The sequence below is a fragment of the Melozone crissalis genome, unplaced genomic scaffold, assembly GCF_028551555.1.
Source record: "Melozone crissalis strain CALT ecotype California unplaced genomic scaffold, PUWL_Pcris_2 ptg000034l_1, whole genome shotgun sequence".
Taxonomy (NCBI): Eukaryota; Metazoa; Chordata; class Aves; order Passeriformes; family Passerellidae; genus Melozone; species Melozone crissalis.
In genome coordinates this window covers 1,851,706-1,877,159 of record NW_026535812.1, presented here as the reverse complement: position 1 = coordinate 1,877,159, position 25,454 = coordinate 1,851,706, and the positions used below count along the sequence as shown (strand labels likewise).

Sequence of the window (25,454 nt, the reverse complement as noted above, 5' to 3'; positions counted from 1 at the left end):
GTTGCTCAGAAATATAGCAATAGATCTCCACTACAAGAACCCCATTAAGAACAAGAGGTTCTGTCCCTGCCTGCTTGAGGGCCAGGTCCAGGACTTTTTCTGAAACTCCATTCCTCACAGAAAAGCAGGACACAGGCAAAGAAGCCACAATTTGCAAACAGATGCCCAAAGATGAGCTCCTGCATCCTCAAAAGCTGCTCTGGGTGTTCTCAGAATCCCAGAAACAAAGCCTGCAAGAGGCAGGGGCTGGAAATGCATGTGTACAGACTCACAGAACAGGCTGAGTTGGAAGGGACCCCCAAGGATCACTGAGTCCAACTCCTGACCCTGCACAGGTCACCCCAGTGTCTGAGAGCATTGTCCAAACGCTTCTGGAACTCAGACAGCTTTGGTGCTGTGCCCACTGCCCTGGGGAGCCTGTTCAGTACCCAACCACCCTCCGGGTGAAGAATCTTTTCCTGATATCCAACCTAAACCTCCTCTAACTCAGCTTCATGCCACTCCCGTGGGTCCTGTCCCCAGTGAGTGAGGAGACAGGTACCTGTCCCTCGGGAGGATGCTGCAGAGCACAGCGAGGTCTCTGCTCAGTCTCCTGGGGCTGAACAGACCAAGTGACCTCAGCCACTCCTCCCACAGCTTCCCCATCCCTGTGGCCCTCCTTTGGGTGCTCTCCAATAGCTGAATGTCTTTTTTCTATTGTGGCACCCAAACCTGCACACAGTACTCGAGGTCATTGCAGATCATAGCACGACTGAGTTTGCCTACAAGGCTGTTGCCACAGGACCTGCAGGCTGTCGTGATAGCGACAGGGATTCTGAAAATGCCCTTTTCTTTCATGAAGTGTACAGGGTCGCCTGAAAGCAGTACAGACCCCAGGGTCACTACAGCCTACAAAGCAGGGGGCCTGCAGTTCCCCAGCTACCTGGATTCCTCCCAACTTCACACTGAGCTGGAACATAATCACTGCTGCTCAACTCCATCACACTGACCTCCGCCGATAAAGTGATGTCAGGGCTAAGCTGTGCCCTTTCCTTTCACAGGCAATCCTGCACTCAGTTCACCCGAGCAAGCCAGGATTAGCTTTTGAATCCAGAGCATCTGTAACGTCCTTCCTAGGGGGCATTTAAGTCCTTCTCTAAATGCTGTTTGGATTTCATCCATTGGTCCCATTTCCTAGATTCAGGGGTCAGGTTCTGCCACTCTTTTATTCAACAGAATTGCAGTTCCCTGTTAGCTGTGATGAACTGAGAGGGGCTTTCCTGCAGACCCTGGTTTCATTTAAGGTGGAGAAGACAGGTGGCATCCCATCTGAGGTACATAGTGCTTCCTTCAGTTTAACCACTGCATCAAACTTATACTAGTCTCCTTCCAAGTCTGAAACCTCTAACTGAAGCATTTCTCAGTTACCATTGCCTGTGTTCTAGCCCCAAAAAAGCACCAAAAGATAACATTCTGCTCCTACCCCAGGCCAAGAAAGATAACTGTGGTTGAATGTTTATAAAAGGCTTTGTATTGTCAAAGCACGGCACCAACGAGAGCGAGGCCTCAGTACACCCCTGTGAGGTAGGTATCCTGCTCCCCATGCTCAGAGATGGGGAAACTGAGGCACAGAGTGATTAAATCAAAGGCCATGCAGCAGATCAGAGACCTAGCTGAGATCAGCACACTGGAGGTTCTGGCTGTTTGGCCCATGCTCCACCCATGACAGCACTGCCAGACAAAACAAGCATGCTGAAAGCATCACAGTCCCACAGGAGTCCCACCAACTTGACAATGGCTTGTTCACACTACCAGCAAGCACCCACGGGGCAGGACAAAGGGGTGCTGGATGTGGGGTGGTCAGGATGTAGTCAACGAAGCTTTCTTCAGCAAGGCGTTGACAGCCAGGCTGCAGACATGTCTCCCTCACCAGTGGTGTTCCTGAGACAGGTAAGTGCTGGGGTTAGTAGCAGAACTTCTTCCTGCAGTCAGGCCATCAGAGGATCTCCCAACAAGCAGCAAATCCTTGACTTTTCAATCCCACCAGGCCTCTCTGTGTCAAACAGAACATAGGCCAAAGCAGTGCTGCTCCCACAGCACTTCACAGTGCAGGCTGATACTTGGTGAACATTAAGACTTGTACAGCACTGCTGGCCATCTGCCCTCCAGCACTCTTCAAACCTTCTGGCAGCCTGGGGAGGCACTTGCTGGGCAAGTGAAGCGTGTCAGGCAGCCCAAACTCTGAATATCATCTCTGTTCCTCTCCATTCCCACGCAGGACAAGTGGTCAGTCAAATCTTTCCAAGCCTGATGGTGGTTTGTTCATCTTGCTTGAGGATCTGCCAGTCCACCCTTCCCAAGGTGACTAAGAAAGGTGGCACCTGACACCTCTTCCAGAGAGGCAAGGAATTTTGTTAGGTGACACTTAGCTGAGTAAGCTGCTGACAAACCTTCCCAGCTGTGTTCAGTCACATCCATCACGCTCAGGGCTCAGGCAACAAGGGCCAGATGTGCTGCTGCCATCAGCCTTCTGCTCCCCCAAATCCACACCTAATCCACCCATCCACTCCAATGGCCCACCTCACACTGCTGCCTTTGCCTTTCCCACAGTCACAGTGCCAAAGCAAGTGCCCTGCTTGCTGCATGGGGAAACCAACTCGTATGTAGACTGCACTAAAAACCATCATTTCTCATCTTAAAAACCAGTTCAGTCTCACCAGCAGAGCTGTCTCAGAGGGACCAGGCCTGTGGAGTCTCTCACAGCTAGCAACTCGATGCAAACTGACAATGTTTGTTCAGCCACTGAACATACACTTACCAAGTAAACACTGACATTTAACAACTTGATTTGGAACAGAGCATCATTTTGTTGCATTAAGGTGCATCTTTAATTGGAGGTAACAATCTAGTAGCCCAATGTTATAAATGTAATAGTGTCCTACAGAAATCCTGGATTTGTCAGCCCAACTTCAGTCATAAATCCACCTTTCCTGTAGCACCTTCTCTGCTCTATTTCATTGCTCCTCATTTAGTATCTTCATATGTTTGTTTGTGAGGAAGTCAAGAAAGGGAATATTACAGATGGCTTTGTGAATATTCATCACTGTGATCTCTCTTGGAGTCCTGCAGGGAATGCATCAGAGATGCTATTATAATACACAAAAAACCACATGTCCATAAAGCAGCAAGTCAAAAATAACAATCAAAGCAAAAAAAGGATATAAGAGCAGGTGTTAGAGCAATGCAGGGAAAGCATTAAAATATCACAGCACAAAAAAAAGCCACTCAAATGACTGGGGGGAAAATCTCTTGGGCACTGGGACAGGAAAATTAAGTACTAAAGCATGAATTCTTGAACTTGTATAGCCTAATTTTTGTGAATGTACTTCTACATATAGCAAGTATACATACTTTTTAATATATTAGGTAAATATTTATATACTGCATACAAGTGAATATTTAAACTGAGCATTTTCTTGTAGTATTTGGGCTTTTTAAAATCAATTTAAGTGATCCCAAATAATGCTGCTGAACAGAAATCAAAATGGGGCCTAATCAATAGATACTAAAAAAATTTCTTTACTGTTGAGGGTGGTGAGGCACTGGACAGGTTGCCCAGAGAAGCTGGGGCTGCCCCATCCCTGCAAGTGTCCAAGGCCAGGTTGGATGGGGCCTGGAGCAACCTGAGATAGTGGAAGGTGTCCCTGCACATGGCAGGGGGTGGAACACAATGATCTTTAAGGTCTCTTCCAATCCAAATAATTTTATGATGCTATAAAAATTACTCAGCATCTGAGGCAGAAAAGTGTGCATCAGTAAAATAGAGATTATGTAGGTTAAGTTCTGGCAGGCCACGGCTAAGCTGTCTACACAGCAGCCTGAGATGGACAAGAGTGAGCAGGTCCTTGCAGTGTGGCTGTGCAGAAACACTCATCTGCCTCTGAGGCATGGCAACAGCAGAGAACCCTGCCTCGGTTTTTCATGTTTATGTTCCCATCCCTTCCCACTAGGGAGTCACGGAATGACAAACCCCTCTTAAGGCTTGGTTCTCCTCAGAGCACAGTCCATAAACTCCCTCAGTCGGGTGGTCTGAAGCACACAAAGGCTGACTGAATTCCCAAAGCCATTCCTCCCTCAGTGCTGGTGTGGGCACCAAAGCAGCCCGTGCTGTACCTGTTGTGAGGAGCTGTCTGGTACGCCACCGCGAGCGCCTGCCGCAGGATATCGCTCATCAGCTGCTCAGTGGCCTGGGACAAGGGACAGCAACAGAGGCACCATGACAAAAAGAGCAAAGGAACTCGCTAATGCTCAGCTATCAGTGTAGAAGCAGCTGAAATTTTGGCTGGCTTCAATCCTCAAATGATCAGCACAGGGCAGTTCAAGACACCCGAGTGAGTTTTATTACTTAAGACCTGAGTTTATTGAACAGAAAGAGACCCAGAGGTGCACAGAGCTCAGGCTGCAACTGCCCAGCTGCTGTCCCTCCAGACCTGCAGAGCTGCATGTCCCCAGTAGGGTGGATCCAGCATCCCAGAGCCTGAGCTTCCAAGAGCATTTCAGGACCGCCCCCCTCTCACACACCAAGCTGGTTTTGTGCATGGCAGACTACAGATATTCTCCTGGGAGCCAGTACCTCTCCTGTGGTCACCAGGCTTCTGTCAGAACACCCTCACAGGAACCTCCCAGCCTGGGCAGCCATATGCCCAACACCTGCCTTAACCAAGGTTCAGTCAAAAGCTAATTAAGGCTCTTGGCTTTCTGTGCTGTATTCAAGACCAGAGGAGAGATTTCTGCAATGTTCAGTGAGGAAAGCTGGCATAACTCTACAATTATAATGGAGCAACGTGATGGCTACAATCTGTGTCTATAAATGGATGTACTGTGGAGTAACAGGGACACAGCACAGGCATGCACATTAGTACATGTGCCACCTGGAATCAAATAGATTTTGTAAAACTCATCTTCTGATAAGCTACAGTCTGTATAAACAACCCCAAAAATCACCTTTGGCATGAAATACAGCAGAGCGCTGCTAGAAATCATCTGTATTAGCCTTCAGTCCAAACCTAAGAACTCAGATCCCTGCTGTTCAAATTTTAGTGCAAAACCATTTCTCTGTTTTTCCAGAAGTGATTATGATGGAGAAATAATTTCTCACACATGGCAGAACTGTTACTCTCCACAAGAATTCAGCAGTCTCCCAGCAGAGACAACCTGGGCAAAGTAACTGAGGAGTATTCAGGAAAATATAGCTAACCTTGTATAAAACAACCAAGTCTTACACAATCTGAAAGATCCCCCCCAGTTCTGAAGGGAAGGACAAAGCAAAGGGTACTTTCAAAATCACAGAATAAGTCAGTATCTTTGTTGTGGCGAGAATCTGCAAATCACTATTCTGTGTCCAAGCCAACCCTCATAAAAGTATATAACCCTCTTTGAGCAGTTATGTATCTATCTATTCATGCAGGAAGACAGACTTTGATTTGATAAATGAACATTAATAAAGATATTCCATCTTTCTTTCTAATTGCTGAATTAATACAATTACAGACAAGCCCTTCCTGTGAATTAATTTCTTACCTTTAAAATCATATCTTCTATCACAGATGCATAAACATTCTTTTGTACCTCAGCAGGTTGAAAAGAAATCCCTATCTGTAAAATACAAGAGAGAAAAAAGAATGAGTATATCAAAAAACACAATGCACATTGTACTAGAATTAGATGAGATTAACAGAAAAAAACCCCCTATAACAAAGGGTAGTTAAAAGAGAAGTGAGTAGACATACAGAGCTGTCAAGCAGTATAATCTCAGGCTTAATTTAAAAAAAATCTGGGTAAAATTAACACAGCCTGTAGAAATGCCTCTAAAAGTCAGAAAAAACAAAAGCATGTTTTAGTTTTTGTTTCAGAAAGTCCACACAAAACCCAGGCTGCACTAGGTATCTGTGAGCTGAGAATAGAAGCTCCATTTTAAAACTGTATATATCTTCAATCCATCTACTCATCATCTTTCTGCACCCAGCTATGGGCACTGAAACCACTTCAAACAGTACTCCTGGCACAGGAGTTCCACATCAAAAGTGTTTTATCCCTCAGTTCCACTCTCACTGTGCCCAGGCCTTTGTCACCTCTGTAGCAAAGACCAGACACTGCAGAACAAGGTTTTGTGCCTTGGTACAGCAACTGAGGTGGGGACAGGGATTCTTTCTTTCTTTCTCCAAATCTCTCCTGCTGCTGTGGTACAACAAAAAACACTCTTTCCTACAAGTCAGGTCAGTCTCCTCTCTCTCACCTGCTGCCATGACAGAAAACCTCCCTCTCTCCTGAACTGAACTGAACAGGAGGAAGAGATCCGAGCAGCAGAGAAATTTGTGGAGTTTTACCAGAACCCCTTTTCAGGAACTGCTATTACACAGCATTGGTCCAAGCAACAAGTCCACAATTTTTTGCATGATGGGTCAGGAAGAATCAGTGCTAATGCTCCTCATCCCTCATTTATCCTTGCTTTTAGCCTTTCAAGATGATTTTTCTGTACTGAGCCCTGCAAAACAGCTACTCTGAAGTGAGCTCCCAGCTGGCATTCTTCCTTTCCCCTGCCAGAACTGGCAGCTGTGTGCCTTGAGTCAGAAGGTCCAATTTTTCCTGGGCATGTATAAAAAATTTCATTTAAAAGTCCTGAAGCCTATATAGATGAAAGAAATGCAACTAAATAAATGTAAGAGCACAACTAGCTTAACAACAGCTCTAATCAGCTTTATGATTCACTTATTACCTTCTCAGCAGTGTCCCTCACAAACTCTGATGCAGGCAAGGAAGCCATGTAGAACTTCATCTCTTCTTGTTTCTCCTCCTGTTCTTTCTTAATGTTTATTTTTAATGGCTCACTGAAGTTGAGAATATCTACTTCCTCTTCATGTTCTGGCTCTTGTTTCAGAAATTGCTGTAGCTCCTCCAGTTTTCGGCACAGCTCCTCGCCACTGCTGTAAGATGAAGGGCACTCTGAAATAGAAGCAATCAATTAAACACATGATAGGTTATAGAAAGCTGTTTATAAACAGATGCACACTCAAAATATGGTAAGAAATTAAGGTAATTGCAAGTTATTTTTGTAGTGCCTACCAAATATAAAGATGAACAGAAACGCAAACAGTCATTGAGAGCCTTCTAATTATATCTTCATGACACTCATGGTTCTCTCCCACATCTGCTCCTACACCAATCAAGAAGGCTGCATTTCATACAAAACCAGGCTCATGTCAGTCTCTGAACATTCTCACAGAAGCTTTTTAAGCTTTTTGGCAACTGGCAAATCATTCTGATGCTCTTCAACTCGCTTAGAGAAGTGGAGCCTTTACATGTAGGCACCATGCAGTGCTAAATCATCTTTTACATTGTGATGAGCATTATCACGCTTCTTAAGAAAAATATCAGAAGACAGGTTCACAGTGGAATGGCAAAAGGGAACCTCTTCTCTGCATGACTGACACAAGCCAGTCAAACCTTCAGTGCAAAGCAATGCAGTAAACAGATTCTACTCTTCAAAGACAAATACAGTGATTTAGACATAAATATTATAAGGTGGATGTAGGCTTCCTTTCCACCTTCAACAACTGCAATGCAGGGCCAGACTTTACAACATGTAATCAATTCCATACACTTCTGTGAAATACCTGAAATCCCTGTATGATCACAACAGAAAAACATTCAGCTTTTGGAAAGGCATTATCTGAAGGTGAAACAAAGGAGCTCAACTGTGAAGAATGAATGAAACTAAAGATGCGATTTTAAAACATACTGAAATGAACTGAGGGGATCCTAGAGCTATGCTAATGGAATAATGCAGCAGCTGTAACACAAGGCCTGAAGCTTCACACCAGCCAATTCACCTCACTTTTGGAGGTAAATTAACCCCCACTGAGCTCCACACTGCCACTGCCAGCTTTGTTTTTTTTTTGTTCTGTACCTAAATCCATTCACATTGTTTGCATGATAAGTCTTAACAGAGGCTAAGCGTAGGCAAGGACAGAAATGTCATTACTCCCTGTGCTACTTTGTGTATCCACTTATAAAGCATTACATTGTGGAACCAGGATCATCTTTCATGAGATTCATCTACACTGAGCCTCCAAGGGCCCCAAAGCACAATAAAAACCAAGAGAAGCCCCACAAAAACATCAGGACTGACAGGGACAAGAGACAGCCCCTCTTGTAGGCCTGCCCTTACCACCTCCAAGTTGTGTTATTCCAGAGTGAATTCAGTGGAAATAAGGAAAGCAGGAATATCCTTCTCCAGATGTGCTTGTGCACAGGCATTCAATGAGCAGTGTCTGGCAGAAAGGAGCTCCCAGTGCCTCCTCACTCACCTGGCTCACTGTCTATCTGTGTCAGCACGTCCTCGATGGAGTCCTCGTCGCTGCGCAGGGTCTCGGGGTCAGGGGGAGTATAGCCATGGCACCGGCACCACTGCACCACGTGCTTGGTTTTCAGGGGGCTGATACTGTGAAACCTGGGGTGCTTCTCCATGATTTCCTGCAGGATCTTTCTCACTGTCATTGCTCGTTGCCACTGCGACCAACCAAAGAGAAAGCTCATCACACTGGCTAAAACATTTATGCTTAGCTTACAGCCCAGAGCCAGAATCCAGCTTGCAAGGCAAACAGAAAAGGAACACGATTTTCTCAGGAGTCAGAGCAACTTCTGACAGGTCATTTACACTTTATCATCCAAAGAAAATCCCAAGATAAGGGACAAACATATACAGAGGCCTAGACACATTCATCTTGACTTGAAATGTTTCATCTCCCAGGTAACACCAAAGATGGCATGGTGCAAGAATCCACTAGAGCGAAATATGTCCTTAAAACTTGGTTAAACTCTTTGATCATTTAAGCTGGAAACAGCAGAGTGTTAATTCAGTGTTAACATCTTCCCTGTAACACTCCACAGCAAGTTGGCAAAGTTATGAAGAAATAGAGGGAAACCACAATACAGAAGGTCCAGGTTAACTGAAATATCTATCTTTGGTGAGCTGACAATCTATTTCAGCACAAGTACTGCTTATGTCAGACCCCTCAATTCTCATCCTACAGAAAGCAGACACAATCCCATAACAAGATAGATAAAGTATGTTGGGGAAAATTTCCTTGACTGTAACATGCCACAGAGGAGAGATGAGGATAAAGTACTACCAGTCTGACAAAATTTATAGCTTTAAAATGCTTCAAAAACCATCTTACTATAAATAAAGTGAAAAATGACCTTCAGCATCCTTTCTGCTTGAGAAAGCCTGTGAACAATAAACTGGATCACTGTCTGAACACAAGTCAGTGCACCTTGCAGTAAGGAATGCTGCCATTTAAAATAACATTTATTCAGAAAACAAATCAGAAAACAACAAGGAAAGTTCCACAATTCAGAAATCCTTCTTTCCTAGTAACTGCTTATGAAACACTGGAGGAGAGAATTACCTCAGCTGCCCTCCTCTTCCCAATGTTCCAGCTGTAATACTGTTCCACTGAACTGGCACAAAAAGAGCTTACATCCTCACCTACAAAAACACAAAATAAAAACCCCATTAAATTTTCAGTAAGAGAAGTAAGATGCATTTTGGGTTTGATGCTATTTATCAAAGAGGAAGAGGGAAATGCATTTCATGCTCACAGGATCAATGACTGCAACCAACTCTTACAAATGCTGTGCTCTCTCCAAGAGACACTGACACTGATTTCTGAATGCAAAACCAGCCTCCTTCCTGGTCACACACACAGAACCTGTAGCTATGGGCTCTTTTAAGCCTCTTTCCCCCCCCAAACTCTATTATGTAGACCTCTAAGTCTGCCTTACTACTCAAAGCCTTTTCCTTTGGAAAACTGCATTTTTTTTCTCCAAACAAATTACAGCATGAAAATGAAACAACGGTGAGAAGATTTCCTGACAAAAGCACAAGAGTTGTATGTGAGGAAAGCTCTCCTGTGCCTCTCACTCCTTCTTTCCTGCCTCTGCTCTACCCAGACTGCAGGACCACTCCTTCAAAGTGCATCAGTTACCAGGGAAAGCTGATAATATTTTCAGGTATATACGTGAGTAAGAGGAATGAAATAATAAAGTACCACACGAGATTAAAATGTTTCTCTGCAAAATATCCCCTCATGTTTAAAACAGAAGGCAAAAACCCCAATAACAAACACATTTCAGTGTCAAGCTATGTTACTGTATTTGCCAGCTTGATGAAACCCTAGTTTTAAACTTAAAAAAAGAAAAAAGCAAAAAAGCAAATCCATTAAGGGCAAACCAGGAAAAAGAAGACCTACTTGCAACTATTATGTGAAGAAATACAATCTGTTTCTAATAAAAAAAAAAAAAAAAAAGATGAAAGATTTTAACTGCTAACAACATATTTGACTTTACTGGAAGAATCTAATTCTAAGCATCTTCAGAATAACCCCTGGGGTGAACTCTTTAGGAGAAGGGCTCATTTCATTCCACTCTTCAATAACTTCTGTGACTACAGAGTATGCAAGGCATTCTGTTGGTACACTGACAATACAGAGCAAAGCCTTTTCATTCACTGCTTACTTTTTTCAGCAATTAAAGGAACCTTCTTCACTATTGCTGTTAAAAGCTGCTGGATGTTCTCCAAATATTCTATGCTGCAAGGGACAAAAAGAATCACAGTGAAGGTTGCTGTTGGAAGCAAAAGGTTTCAAAATCACTGCATCGTTTAAAGTCTTTAGCCCCAGGGCATCAAAAATAGCAATGTGAGGATAAACTGTTACCCCCAAACCAGAGATGGTATTTCAAACAGCCTGAAATGTCCACATCTGAAGCTGCATTTGTCAGGCTGAAGAAACTCAAGACAGGCTTGGAGAAAATCCCAGCATTATCTCCCAAGCTGCAACCTTACTTTGAGGGGTAACTAGTGCAGCTAGTCCCCATAGGACATGGGAAACTTTGTATTTATGGGACTCGACCTAACAAGCCATAATTAAACAGGCAGGAACTGTATTTTCCAATAGTTATAACTAATAATTTTCAGCGTGTAGTGACTGAAGATTCATTCCTGTCTCTTACACACACTCTCCACCAGGGCAGTGTCTGCAGGGATACACTGAGATAACAAAACTTTACAAAACATTGCAAGGAATATGCAGAGAAAATTCTGCAGTCTGAATTCTGGTGAAAAAACACTAACAAGTACTTACAAAAGCACCACAAACAAGGCACTGGATTTCACAGTGATCCAGTGATTGAACACTCATTATTATTTAATTCTAGTTGTGAAGCAAAGCAGCCTTCATACTAAGCAATTACACAAGTATAAGAACTTAAGACTTGATGGTCCAGAAGGTGGACAGCTCTACTTATTCCAGGTGTCCCTTTTCAGAGCTGCATTTCACTGGGCAGTGTGACCTCACTAAGGACACACAATGGCAAGTGGACTTATACAAACAGAGGATGATGAAGGGATTTTAGCAGCTTGTGATTTTAACAAAGCCCCAAACAACCGCAAATCTTCAAATGATTTTTTCCCTTTCATGAACCATGCACACAAATCCATTCACAAATAAAACATTGCAACACTGTCTGAAACAAATGCCACCCAACAGGATTAAGTACAGATACAGCAGTGTATGGGACAGATTTTATAATGTATTTCTAGGTCAAAGTAACACTACTGCACACATCCCTAGAACCATCTCCATTCCCCCAGCACTTCAAAGATCAGAAATCCTTATAGAGAAATGAACAATTACTTGATAACGTAATTCCCAAGTTCAGAGCTCTCTTCTGTTTTAACTGCTGCTTGGCCTTCTTGGGTACCCACAGAACTGCAGTTTTGTCCTGTTGAATCAGGCTCCATCTTAACTTCAAAGAAACAGAAAACGTTTTAAGACAAAAAGTACAGCCAGCTTGATAAAAGTACCAGACAGCCTTGTGAGACTAAAGGTGTTACATAACATCCCTTCATTTATTGTTTGCATTCTCATTGCTAAGCATGAACAAATCTGACTTTCAGTTTTGCTGAAAGAGACCTACCAGAACATGTTCCCCCCACAAATCTCCACATGCTCACATCTCACCCTTGTCAGAAAACCTGCATAATCAATTGCTGCTCTTTTGCATATGACTGCCTGATCTAAACTGAACTGCCAGGCCAACCTGCAAACAAAGAGCTGGATAGAAAGCTCCAAGTTTTAACAAGAAGTGACGTTTCAAAGTGACAACTTTTTTGAAGACACCACTGATTCTGACATGTGAACTTTCCCATGTCTGGGACAAACTCTGGTGAGACAGAAGCAGTGAGAGATGTGCCAAACCCAAAACACCAGGCAGTCTGGTCAGGCAGCTGAGATGGAAAGAGACATGACAGCTGTGCCAGGACTGGACTTCAAGTGTGTCAACTCTGCCCCATGCTTTATTCTGGGAAGGATTCTGTGTTTGTCCTTCCCCACTGTGAGCACAGGGACACGTGCTGACTGCATCTAGTGCTGCTGGAAAGCAACCTCAGTGCACCTGGCTGAGAACAGCAGGACCTGGGGCTGAACACCTGCTGCTCCATGCAGCTCTGCCAATATGGACTGAAACAATGAGTGTTTAGGGTACTCCTTGCAGCTTTCTAGAACATTCTCATTTTTCTCCATACTCGTCTCCACTGTGGGATTTGTTGAAGGGGAAGTCACTGTTAAATTCCCAGTCCCCAGGTGTTATTTTAATTTGATTCAAACTCTATTAATAATGGAAATAAAGGAACCCACAGTCATGGAGTCTAATAGTCAGGCCACTTGCATAAAGCAGCACCAGCTTTTTTTTTATTACTTGTCTTACTAAGAAATCCCTTTTTACCTTTGGCAATGGATGCCATGGAGGGACTTGGGACAACTGTACTTGCTGCTGTGACTGCTGAAACTGCTGAAACTTTGCTGGCAGAAAGTGACTGCAGCACTGGAGATGAACAGAAAGAAACAAAAGGGGAGGGAGGCAACAAAGAAGAAAAAATCAAAATTCATACACTTTGACAAATTAACATTTTCAGAAGCAACACACTCCTTTTGCAGCACAAACTTTAGGGGTGAACTCCTTGCTACAATTTCTTCTATCTCTACTTCCATGGACCATGTGTGCCAACAGTGACCAAGTGCTACCCTGCGTCAAAGGAGATTTTCAAACACCATCTGTCATCCTCCTCTGCCCTTTACCTTTGTTCATAGGCATGAGTATTGTCTGAACACCTCCAGAAGCTGTGTTTACACCGAGCTGTTTAAGCTGGCTGGGAACTGTCAGAACAGCCTGCTGTGGACTAGACTGATTTGAGTGGATTTTTAGCAACCCTGCAAGAAGAAGGGAAGACAAAATGTTAAATAAAACACACCAGTTAGTTAGTTTATCTCCAGCTACTTCTGTCCCTTTCTGCTTGAAGCAGGATGGCATGTAACCTAGCAGTGCCACCCTCTGAACAAGCCACAGCTGGCTGAGCTGTCAGGACGAGTTTGCACTGACACAAGGATGGCTCAGATGCTGTGGTGCTGCACAGCAGTGTGCACACTCTTACATGCTGCACAGCACTCTGAGAGTTGTACAGCAAATCTCCTCATTACCTAAGGAATCTTCAGCAAAAGTTGATGTGAGAAACCTTTCAAGTGAAGCAGGCTCAGCAGAGTAAAACACTCTAGTCAGGCCCGGCCCTTGTGCTGAAGGCTGTGCTAAGGCAGTGAAGTCCAGCTCTGTTGTTGTCACACAGCTGCTCTCAGGAGGTGACCCAGTGCCACTCACACCTCTGCAGCCCAGCTTAGCAGCATCCACTGCACTCAGCAGGGCACAATCCACCCTGCTCCAACTATGGGACAAGCCCAAGGCTGCTGTGCAAAGGTGTGACAAAGGACACTCCTGGACTGAGTGTTGTGGTTCTCTGTGCAACATGCACTGAACACACCCATAGGGATGGAGAATTAGGCTGGGAAGTACATTAAACTGGAGACTGAACTAAATCCCTGATTTCAGTCAAGGCCAAAAGAACAAGCAGAACATTCTGACATTAACAGCATTAACAATGGCAGCACTCAGTAACTTCAGGAGAAATCAGCACGACTCCAAGCTGTGCCACAGTCCCACGGGTGAGGAGGGCTCATCACCTGTCTGCCAGCTCTCTCCTCCACAAGATGGCATCTCCTTGTGATAACACCGCAAGGCACCACAGCCAGCACTCTAACACTGTGCTTTGGGCCTATGTCCATCCTTTCTACTGGTAAACTGGCTATTTTCCATGTAATTGTATTCAATCTGTACCTAAGTTTTCTTCAGATTGTGGACATTTAGCAGGCTTCTATTTTAAAACATTGACAACAATAAGCTGCTTAATTTCACCATGACAGTTTTAAAACTATGATTTGTGTTGACATTATTATTAGTAGCAGTAGTGAAACACAGCTGCTTTCCAAGTACTAAACATGCAAGTTCTGGTGAAGATGTCTTGCATTTTTCTTGGTTTTTAAGGATGCCCAGCACTGGTCAGTTGGGCTTTCACCCCTAGGCAAGAAGGTTCACCTAGTGCTACCCATTCCTTCATGTGGGACACACTGATGTGGCAGGGTAGGACAGCAAGGCTGTTAAAAAGGGACCTTTTCAACAAACACTACCAGCCTGGTGGGTGGGAGACACTGCTTGATACAAATCAAGGGCAAGTCTGAAATCCTTCTCAAAAAGCTGCCTTTAAAAACACAAATGTTCAGAATTTTAACAGTTCTGAGATTTCCTTTGTTATTACATTGAAATAACTGTTTTATATCCATTGTTCCTTCTGAGATTCTTGAAGAAAGAGTTTTACACAATGAAGTCAATGCCTTGGGTTATAAAAAAACCCCAAAACAAAACCTAGACAGCATTCTCACATGTAAATGGGAGTTTTAATCTGGAAGCTATTTACTATGGCTTATTTCCTAGAAAAAACCCACCTGGCTGCTTTCCTTGCTAAGAGAAAAATACTGAATTGCTTCCTGCAGGACTCTGTCAGTCTATGCTGTTTATTTTCAAGCTCTGGGTAAAATACACCCATGAGAAAAGAGAAGTTTAAGTCTGAGTAGAGAGGACACAGGAAGAGCTGCTTCAAAAAGACACTGTCAGATGAGCTCAGTGTCACTTATTTTCTCTTTTCTGTATTTTTACTCTGCTTTCATTTCGTAAGAAACCACTTCAAGTGAACAGAACATGCCAGCAGGTAAATTAATCTAAACAAAAATTTCCAATTTTAACTCATAACTCTCAGACCTGTTGTATTTGCCCTCCCTGACATGCAAGATGACGGAAATACAATAAAACTAAATAAGGAGAACTCCCCTCCACACAAGGGCATCCCATTTTTATTACCTCATTTTTATTAACTTGAATGATCCGGATCCAGCCTAGTTCACTGTACTTAATGAATTTTGACTTCAAAGGCTCCAGTTCCCTCTCATCATCATCTCTCTCCTTTTCAATCCCAACAGAGCAGATGCAAAGCCTCAGAGACAAATTCTGCTCATTCTCTGCATACAGTGGAGTTTCACTTTCACAAACTAATCAAGTCTGCAGTACTGCTGGTATGACAGTGACACATTCTGCTCCTGACAGGCAAAATGCATCTTCTAGTGAAAACCTAGCATGAAAACTAAAATCCCTCTCCACTACCAAAGGGCAACTTCTGCTGTTATTTGTATCAGATATAGTCAATGCCCAAAAGATGCTGAATTATTAGAAATTTCCTTGGCTAGGCCAAAAGTTATGCTAGTAAGTTGTTTTAGAAAGCATGACTTTCACACACTCACAGATACAGGTGACTAAATTCTTCCATTTACAGTGAAGACATGTACAGAACTCACACCTGGATTCTACCTTTCTCGGGGAAAGGTGTGAAGGGAGTTTAATACCTGATACTGTAGCTTTTCCTGTCACAGGTGTTGCTGCAGTCATCAAGGAAGCAACACTTACAACACTGGAGCTCACAGTCTTATTCACTGCTGATGAAGTTGGCTGGCTCTGGCTTACACAGATCTGGTGCTGCTGCCCAGGTGCCTTTGCTGCAGGAGCTCCAGCAGATGATGAACTGGAAGCTGCATTATCTGTTTGCTGCAGAGGCAAAAAAGAAGCAGAGAGAAGCAAATAAAAGGCAGTAAGAGGCAGAGAGGGATAACAATCCCTTTTCATGTCACAGGTGATTCAAAAATAAGCAGAACAAGGTAATATAATAAAAGTAGCAAACCCAAATTTTTATCTATCAATTGATAGGAAGCAAGAGATTCTAGAGCTCATAGCCAAAAGCCCACAGATAATGATGGCACATGGAGAATGGAGGCTGTGGCAGCACGGCATCAACTCTCCAGAACCATTTGAGAAGCACAGATTAGGGCTCACAGAAAGAAACAGGCTCAGAGTGAACTCCACACTCTTCACTGTGCTGCCTCCTCCCCTCCCCATGCAGCTCCCCTCCATGTGGACAGCCTGCATCACCTGGATCCATGGCTGCAGCCACTCACAAGGGCATTCACTTGGAATGCAAACGTTCTGTGTGTGTGCCAGAGCAGCTCCCCGCCAGGCTGCAGTGCCACAGCTGCCCTGGGTGCAGGGCAGTGCCAGCCCCTGCACACAGCCAGGGCCAGCAGGCACTGCCAGCCCCAGCACTGCTGCAGCAGCTCAGGCACCCAGCCCTGGGCAGCTCCTGTGCCGCCAGCAGCACCCACAGGCTGCTCAGAGCCCCTGGTACAGGAACAGCAGCCCCACAGCAAGCTGAGAGCACCTCCAGGGCAGAAAAGCACAAATCCTTCCTGGGGCTGCCATGGCAGGAGTGCAAGCAGTGCATTACAGAACTGGCAGTGCTGTGCCTCACCTGGGCCACCCCATTGGAGGGCAGGGCCACGGCAGGAGCAGCAGCTGTGGTGATGACACCTCCTGACACCCTCAGCACAGTGGTGCCAGGTTTGGAGAGCTGGGATGTGGCAGGCACTGATTTTATGGAGCCATCTGATATTTTCACCAGGGATGTCTGACCAGTGGATGTAGCCTTTGAGAAAGAATGCAGCAGAGGGAAAACCGAATATTAGTGAACATTAGTTAGGGTTTTAAATTATTTAATAAACCCAAATCAAATCAGAAGAACAACATCAAAACAATCAAGAGAAATACTTTTTATATTATCAGAAAATATTTTCAAAATACTTTTGCTGGAACAAAATTATCACCTCAGAAATCAACTGTGTAAGTGTTGCAAATATATGTCTACCAGTCTTGAATTTTGGATAATCAATTGCAAGTACCCTTAGGGCATCTGAATTTCAGAGACTTCTTGGTACTTTTTAAAAGAAGGATCTCTGAGAGGAACCAAACCCAAAGATTTTTAAGAACTTTAGCAAATGACCCATTTCTAAAGTTCAAGTATTTAAGTACATTTTTGCACCTGGCTCTATTCACTTTTCCAATTCCATTTCACTAACAATCCCAGAGCCCACTGACAAAGCAGCAACCCCAAGCTCACACAGATTGCAAGCTGACTCCCCCTGAGAAGAGAAAGCTGGAAATGTGTAGTCTGAAGAAAATAAGCCTTTGTGTGCTTTCCTCATCGTGGTACAGCCAGCACCACAACTGTACAAACCCTACATCAAACCAACTATGAAAGGAAATGCTCTCAATAATGTGTGGCTGTGGTTCCTGTACTTTATCTGACAAAACAAGTAAGAGATAAATACATCAGCTGCACATTACCTGTGTAAACAGAGCTGTTTTCTGTCCAGTTATCACTTTTAGGGCTTGTCCTTGTGTGGAAGATGCTCCAACTCCCACACTGCCCTGAACAACTGATGCTGGAGTCAGCTGCTTCCCAGAGCCCTGGGGTGAGGGCTGCCCAACCAGAAAGGTGCCCTGCTCCAGAAAGGAATCAGGGAGGTCAGCACTTTGAAACACAGTTATGAGTCAACAGAAATTCAGGAGTGTCAGATCAAAGTAGGAGTAGCACATAAAAGCTAAGGGTAACAGATAAATCTTGTGGCTATAATGTAGCCACAACAACATTTCATCTTCTGAACCAAGGCACTGCTACCTACAGTGGGTGCCCCTGCACTGAGAGCTGGATGCAGCCTTCTTGCTGCAGAACACCTTGTGATGGAAGCAGAGCAGGAGAAAAGTCAAGATCCAGACACCACAGTCCCAGGACATCACCAAACACCCCTGAAATGTCAATGTGCTTCCACTGAGCTGTGCCACTGACCTGGGGTGTCTGCTTCAGGATGTAGGATGTGTAGGTGAGGTGCTGTGACAAGTTACTGCTTGTGCTTTGGGTTCCTCCTCCTCCTCCTCCACTATTTGCAGAAGAACCAGACTGAAGATCTGTAACCAGATGAGAAGCCTTGACCCTTTGGTAATCAGACAGTGCCAGCTGCTAAAGCATCCCTGTATATACAAGAATTTGAAAAGACTCTGCCAGACATTTGGTGCCACGTATTTGCAGTCAAGGAATGTCATTATTGAATAGAGTTCAGCTGTGCTGCTGTGCTCTCTTACAGCTCAGCCAATGCCACAAACAAGAGGAGCTGTTGGGGAGATAAGGAGGCCTGGTGGACAAGCAAAGCTCATTTCAGGCTGTTTTGAACTTTCTACAAAATGAAAATGCTGTCCAAAAAAAGAACAATCTTTTCATCACTTTTTGCAGGTTATGGATGTGCAGCAAAACCTCTGGAAACACTGAGTCTCACTGGTTTCTTATTTTAATTTCACTGGCTGTCAATGCAATTTTGTTAACATAATAGCAGATCATGGATACCAAGCAGTGGAAATTTGCAGTGACACTTTGATATTGTTCTGTCTCCAGAAGGAACAGCCAACAGTGACTTTTTGCAGTCTCTCATCAGGAAACAAGGGTAAAAAAAATACTCATGGCTCTGTCATAAGCATCACAAGTATCTGATCTTCCCAATGGCCTTATCAAAGTTGGACTGCCCCAGCTGCAGGTATTACCCTGGAGTTCATTCACAGGCCTATTAACCAAAAAACCATTTCTGCATTGAGAGCACAGCATGAAAAGCAGTTTCACTGAGAACAAAAGCCATTTGTGAGATCTCAGCCTTAAAAAGCACCACATATGAGTTGTTGTGGACAAAGAAACCCTGTCCCATTACTGATTTCCACAGCACCAGGATGCTTTCTACCAAAAATGCCCAACATATTAATTATGCAGTGATTACATTATTTAACTCATTAGATTTCCCTGCAAGACTAACTAGCATTATTTGTGGCTCTCAGTATGGCTCCTTGGGGTATCAGCAGCAGTTTTCCTTTCCCAGAAGGGTTCTTGCTGTTGGTGGTGAGGTACAGCTTGGTGCCTGGTGGTAAGTTTGCCAAGTTTGCCAGGTTGGTGGCTGGTAACTGCAGTGTAGCCATCACTAGAAAGAGAAAATAAAAAGGAATAAACCAGCTGCTTGCAGAAAGTACTCAGTGACATGCAACCAGCCCTCAGTAATCCCTGCTTAGCTGCTCTAACTGCAGATTAACTCCACCAGCAATGCACAGACACTTTTGTCAATAGGTCTGGAAAAAACCTTGCTGTGTGCAGTCCCACTTGTGGCTGCAGGCCAAAGCAGCACAGCTGTGGGGTCTGCAGCCTTCCTGGACCACACAGCAGCTTCCCAACAGCCCAGAGATCAGCCTGGGCTCAGCACATGCACACAGGGGGCTTCTGCCCATGCTCCTGGACCTGTAAGCACTGGGGAAAATGGGGGATTAAATAGGGACACTTTGGCTCTGGCTGGCTGGATTCATGGGAAAAGAACCATAATGCCAGGCCAAAATGTGAGACCTGGCTCTATGAAAGTCTGCAAGGTCTCCTGCACATTCCCCAGCACATCCTTCTGGTCTCCACTTCCAGAACACTGCATGTTTTAAAGCACTTGTGCTCCCTCTGCCCCCTTACAGATAATAAATGAATATTTTTTTATTATTAATCTCAGCCTGAATTTTCCTACAGAGCTCTCCAGTCACTTCCAGGTTTTTCAATCACACACAGTTATTTGCAGCTGAATACATCATTCTAGACCCATCACCAGCCATTAACAAGGTACAAAACCACTCTACCTGAGCCTTGAGATGTACTTTTCAGAGTCCCTGTGGAAGAAACCTGTGCCTTGGTTATGGTCTGCACGGGCTGAGCCACAATTGTCCCTCCACCTCCACTGACGATGGCTTTGGCTACACCTTGAGTCACAACCTGCTTGGAGCCAACAGCCTTGGCCACCGAGGAGCTGGACTTTGCCACGAGAATCTGACCCCCACTGATGGCCACTGCTTGTTTCACTGTGGACTGCAGCGTGGAACCAACGGGGACACCAACAACCTGCAACAGACAGGGATGGATGGCATGGCATGGCATGGCATGGGGCCCTGCTGGCCACAGCACCCTGGCAACCTGGCTGGCACAGCACCCCCATCACCTCCAGACATTTCAGGACGTGCCTGGTCACGAACAGCAGCTCTTCACTCAGAACAAAATTAAATGGGCAAGAGGCCAATCCTGAGTAAAACGATAAACTGTTAAACCCAGCCAGGATCTCAGCACACCCACTAAAGATTAAGTTCATTCAAATCACAGGGCAATTCCTTTTTTTCTGATTTATAAGCAATGGCTTAATTCCAGCTGAAGATAAAGCTTGCCTTGGTGAATTAAAGAGATGTAGAAATTCTGTTTCAACACATCCATGGGAACAGGTTCCCTGGGAAAACTACAGCCTCAAAGCAGAACCCACAAAGCGCTTCAATTTTATGTGTAAATGGTAACTGCAGTGGAACGTGAGTTTTTGCATACCTGCTCAAACAGGCAAGAAAGGCAGCAAAAAGAACAAGGAAATGTTGCAAATGCAAAAAAAGTATTTACTTATGCAAATGCGAAAGTTCTGTATGTAATCTCTAGTGCCTGGCACGTCATTTGACTCTGTCCACAATGGAAAGAGGCAAGAACGGAGACAATTTCTGACACATCTGTCATCCTTTCACTGCACTGTGCCTTCTCAGAAGCTGTGTCACTCCTGGCAAAGCAGGACTGCATTGGCACGACTCCTACAGTAAAATGATCCAGTTGCCACTCAAACAGGACTGCTTTCACCTAATCCTCCTCTGCTCAGCCTCCACCTCACTCCTTATTTGTGCTGTTCTCTTATGCTGCAGGCCTGCACTCGCAGGAAAGAATTCATCTTCTCATGGAAAGGCCTGGATGAGTTTCAGCAAGAGCAAAAATCACCTGCACCCCACTGCTGCAATGGCTTGGACAGAAGTGGGTGAAGTCCCTGTACACAATAAAACGTAACAGTGCCTGCTCAGCCTGCTCCCCTCCCAAGCACTGCAGGGAAGCAGGACAGGAGGCACTGCACCCAGAACCCAGCCAGCCTTGGCACTGCCACCGGGAGCGAGGCACCCCTGGGGAGGCACCAAGGGCTGCAGGAACACACAGACAGCTGCCAGCACCCCAGAATGCCCAGGAGCCCTTACCTTGGACTGCACTGTCCCCTCAGCGCTGCTCACCACGGGTTTCTGGGGGGACAGGGCCAGCATGTGGCTGCCCTTGACGGTGACGTACTGCTGCAGCGAGGGCTGCGCCGCGCCCGCCGCCGGCACCGCCGCCTGCTGCGGCAGCTCCCCGGGCTCCTGCTTGATGATCACCTGGGCAGGGACACACAGTCACAGCACAGCAAACACCCTGATGCCTCAGCATTTCAGCTTGTATAATTTCAGATCCTGTACTGCATCAGTGCATCACTACAAACTCCACGCAGAGTTCACATTTTGGTCAGACAAAACAATCCCTCTGGGCCTGGGAACCAAGGACACCCCACAGCCTCAGCCCCAAAAAGCACAAACAAAAGTGAATTGGGGGGAGCAAACTGGGGGTAAATGACTTCATTAGCTGAAGCTGTAATTGGAGAATAACCCCTGATATGTAAATGGACCAAACTTATAATTGCCTGAAAAACTGGTGCCCATTGTCCAGCTTGGGTGCAGCCTCTGGGAGGCTGTGGCTGCCCAAGGTGAACCTGTTTGAGGCCTTCAATAAATCCCCACTTTATTCTCTGGATCTTGTCCAGCCTCTGTTCTAGGGAGCCACTCCAAGGCATCTCCTTTGTGGGAACTCAGCACATCACCCCTGATGTCCAGAGTTGCCGAGATAACCCCTGGGGGGCTTGGAAATCATGGAATGTTGCCAGAAGTGCTTGGTGATTGGATTTTGACCCTGCATGGGATGTGCCACCTGTATGAGGACAAGAGGATCACCTGAGGATAAGTGGTGAAGGAATTGATTATTTACAGGGTGAAAACACAGGTTTTGGGATTTTGGTACAGCGGGGTTTTTAGGAGACAAGATGGAGGAATTAGGGTGTGTCTTGTCCTTTTCCTCTTCATCTTGTCATCCATCTTTGATGGTGATGCTGGCACTTTGGGATTGGTTCACATTAAATCTGCACTTGCTAATAAGGGTAAAAGGTATTGGAAGGTAAAGGTAAGTATCTTATACGTAGTTTTTAGTATAAAAGTGGACAACTGCCCAGAGGGAGGTCAGTGTGCCCTTGGCTGTCCTGCTGGTCAGACCTCTGTCAGGCTGGGAGACAACTTTGTAGATAAGAATTAATAAACAATATTGAAGACCAAAAAATCTGAAGAGTGCACTCGTCCTTTGGAGCGCAGGCCGTCCCAAGGCCATCCTGCGCCTGACCGGGCACAGACAACAGGCCGAGAACGGAGACTCCTGCAACCACTGAGGATCACTGTGGAGCAGGGAAGGGCAGGCACACTCTGAACTCAGACATGGTGCTCACCACCACAGGGACTCACTCAGCTCCAGGTGAGGGCTGCTCCCACACTGCAGTGGGGTGGTGGGACAAACTGACACAGTGACAAAGCAGTCCCCATTTTAGAGGTGGTCATGGAAATTAGAGAGTCACAGCAACTGCTGGTAGTGTTACATGTACCACTCATCCTGACAAGGGACTTTTTACAAAAAGTAAAAAACCTGAATTCTTCAGGCCCTACATCTCCACACAGAGCCATGACACTTTAAAGTTTCAAATTCATGTTCTGAACCTGTTTTTTATTTCTATCCTGGAATGTTACAACCAATAGCTATAGACACTGCAAATGATTATAGCTCACATACAAACACATTCTCTTGTGTGTGTGTTTTATGTTTCCCCTACATCTAACCTCTAAGGGCAGCAACATAAAAAAGCCTCTTTAGGATTTTTTATCCCCTATTAGATTGTTGTAGGCACTGTAACTGGTAGGAAGCATTCTTTCACCTTTTACTTGGATCACCTAACATTGACAGAAACATTTTATATTCCATGTGGTAGTATTTAAGGAAACCCAGCCAGAAGCAGCAACATCTGAGATTCACAAATCACTGTTATAATTTTTTTAAGAAGCTCCTGACAGATCTATTGCAGTTTACTTCTACTGCATCCCATTAAAAATAAGCTTTCAAAACACCAGCCTGAACATAACAGTTATTCAAAAAAGAAGCCCAGAAAGGACAGAAGAGGTGATAAAAGGCAAGATCCCAGGTACAGCAGAGCCCCAGGGAAAGAAAAGAAAACAAGAGACATTTTTGAGAGATGCTACAGAGCCCTGAGCAGCAAGACACATCTTCCAGTAAGAGTTTTACAGCACTGAAGTTCCATGGTTTGTGGCACAAGTCAGCAGGAAATGGCACTGCTGGGCTGCCTGTCCCAGCACAAAGAAAGAAGGAAGGAAGGATACCTTTGTAAAAGCTCCCAGTCCTCCAGTGACTGACTTGGGGCTTTGCACCTTGGAGTGGCTCCCAATGGGACACAGCGGTGGCATGGTGGCAAAAAGAGAATCCTCCTGCTGCAAATGAAAGACATGGTGCAAAAATCAGTGATATGTTCAATAAGAGAAATAAAACAAGTGATTGCTAATAAAGGGCAGCATGGACCATCTGGGCAGGCCAAATTACCTGTGCAAATAGGACATTTCCAAAAATCAGTCAACACTTGAGTAAAAGGGGTCTAACTTTCTTAATATAACACACAAAGCAGATTTGAGTTGGCAAGTTACATCTCCAACAGCAGTAACTGTTTCTTACCATGTCATACACAGGCAAAACTATTGACTCATGTTCTCTGATCAATTTTTAATATAAAAGTATTTCACTTAAAATTCAAATAGCTGAGGGGCATCCTATCAATGCATACAAACACCTGCTAGGAAGGTGTAATAAAGGTCAAGCCAGACAACACTCCATGCAAGGACAGAGTCCAAACTGAAATACAGGAAATTATAAGGAAAACCTTGTTGTTGTTGATAGTGACCAAACAGATTAACAGGTTGGTCAGAGAGGCTGGGGACTCTTCAGCCTTGAAGATACTCAAAACCCAACTGGACACACTCCCAAGGAACCTGCTCTATTTGAGCAGGAGTGGTTGATCTCCAGAGGTCTCTGCCAACCTCAGTCATTTTGTGATTTTATACACAATGTCTGAGAGAGGAGACAGTGTAAGAAGAAACAAGTTATGGAGGAGAAAATTCTTCTCTCAGAGGAGTTCATGCTCTCCTCCAACTGCAACAATGCAGTGGCACACAACCCTTACAGACAGAACTCACCATTTGGCAGAAACAACAAACATTAAGTAAAAAACCATTTTGTCATCTGCACCTGGCACTTCTGGGTCTGAGGTCAGCAGAGAGGCAAGCGCATTAAAGGGAGTTTGTTACAGTGCAATTGCTCTCTTTTACAGTCAGTGTGAACCCCAAAGCCATGGTTTCACAATCACTTGGCCCACCCTTGGATGGATCATGAGCAGAAATCAGGCCCTGCAACTCCTGGCATCCTCTGGTACTGACACATGTGGCTGCAAACATCAGTTTTCCACAGGCTGGCTGTCTGCTCTGGTCAGCACACAGCTGCACAGCTGCTGGCAAATGGGAGGTGTGAGGACAAGGCCAGAGGCACAGCCTGTCCTGCCCACTGCAGCTGCATTGGAGACTGGCTGCAGAAACACAGCCTGAAGTCATTAAATAAAGACAGAAAACCAGCACACAGTGAAGAGATGAGAAGTGGTGAGTTATGCACAACCTGTATAATATCTCACTGAACTATCAGGCACACTCTTCTCGTTAAAGAAACCCTAAAATTACAGCTTTTCCACCAACCAGAACACATAAATCAAATAACATTTCTGTTTACAGAAGTATGACTTCTGTGGGTTTTTAAAAATAGCTTCAGTTGCCCTGGAAATATAGAAATCAGCTGTTACTAAAGATGTGTGCCTACTTCAACTTATTGAAAACTTTTCAGAAAAAACTGCCCCAAATCAGTGAAAAATAAAGCAAAATGAACTATTTTCACATAGTTAAGTGAAATCCATCTAGCACACAGGTTTTTAAAATGTGACTGCCAGCTGCACACCTGACACTGAAAATGCCCCTCCAAACAAACTGCTTCAGACCAGTGT

General features: G+C 44.7%; 1 protein-coding gene across 5 annotated transcripts in view; it reads right to left on the bottom strand.

The window, feature by feature from the left end:
- Positions 1–296: 296 nt before the first annotated feature.
- Positions 297–25,454, bottom strand: part of YEATS2 (YEATS domain containing 2) — a 47,966-nt gene continuing 22,808 nt past the window's right edge. For 3 of the 5 annotated variants that reach the window (XM_054282760.1, XM_054282762.1, XM_054282764.1), the window contains 18 exons: positions 23,740–23,847; positions 21,478–21,648; positions 20,071–20,329; positions 19,221–19,382; positions 18,212–18,330; positions 17,710–17,865; positions 16,838–17,011; positions 15,882–16,080; positions 13,179–13,310; positions 12,826–12,924; positions 11,736–11,847; positions 10,558–10,631; positions 9,450–9,529; positions 8,346–8,547; positions 6,755–6,981; positions 5,560–5,634; positions 4,153–4,226; positions 297–3,102 (listed from right to left, as the gene is read on the bottom strand). In XM_054282760.1, coding sequence (XP_054138735.1) covers positions 2,994–3,102; positions 4,153–4,226; positions 5,560–5,634; positions 6,755–6,981; positions 8,346–8,547; positions 9,450–9,529; positions 10,558–10,631; positions 11,736–11,847; positions 12,826–12,924; positions 13,179–13,310; positions 15,882–16,080; positions 16,838–17,011; positions 17,710–17,865; positions 18,212–18,330; positions 19,221–19,382; positions 20,071–20,329; positions 21,478–21,648; positions 23,740–23,847 — 2,532 coding nt within the window. In that variant the 3' untranslated portion in view covers positions 297–2,993. The remainder of the gene's footprint in view (positions 3,103–4,152; positions 4,227–5,559; positions 5,635–6,754; positions 6,982–8,345; positions 8,548–9,449; positions 9,530–10,557; positions 10,632–11,735; positions 11,848–12,825; positions 12,925–13,178; positions 13,311–15,881; positions 16,081–16,837; positions 17,012–17,709; positions 17,866–18,211; positions 18,331–19,220; positions 19,383–20,070; positions 20,330–21,477; positions 21,649–23,739; positions 23,848–25,454) is intronic. The other 2 variants (XM_054282761.1, XM_054282763.1) reach the window with 2 other exon arrangements.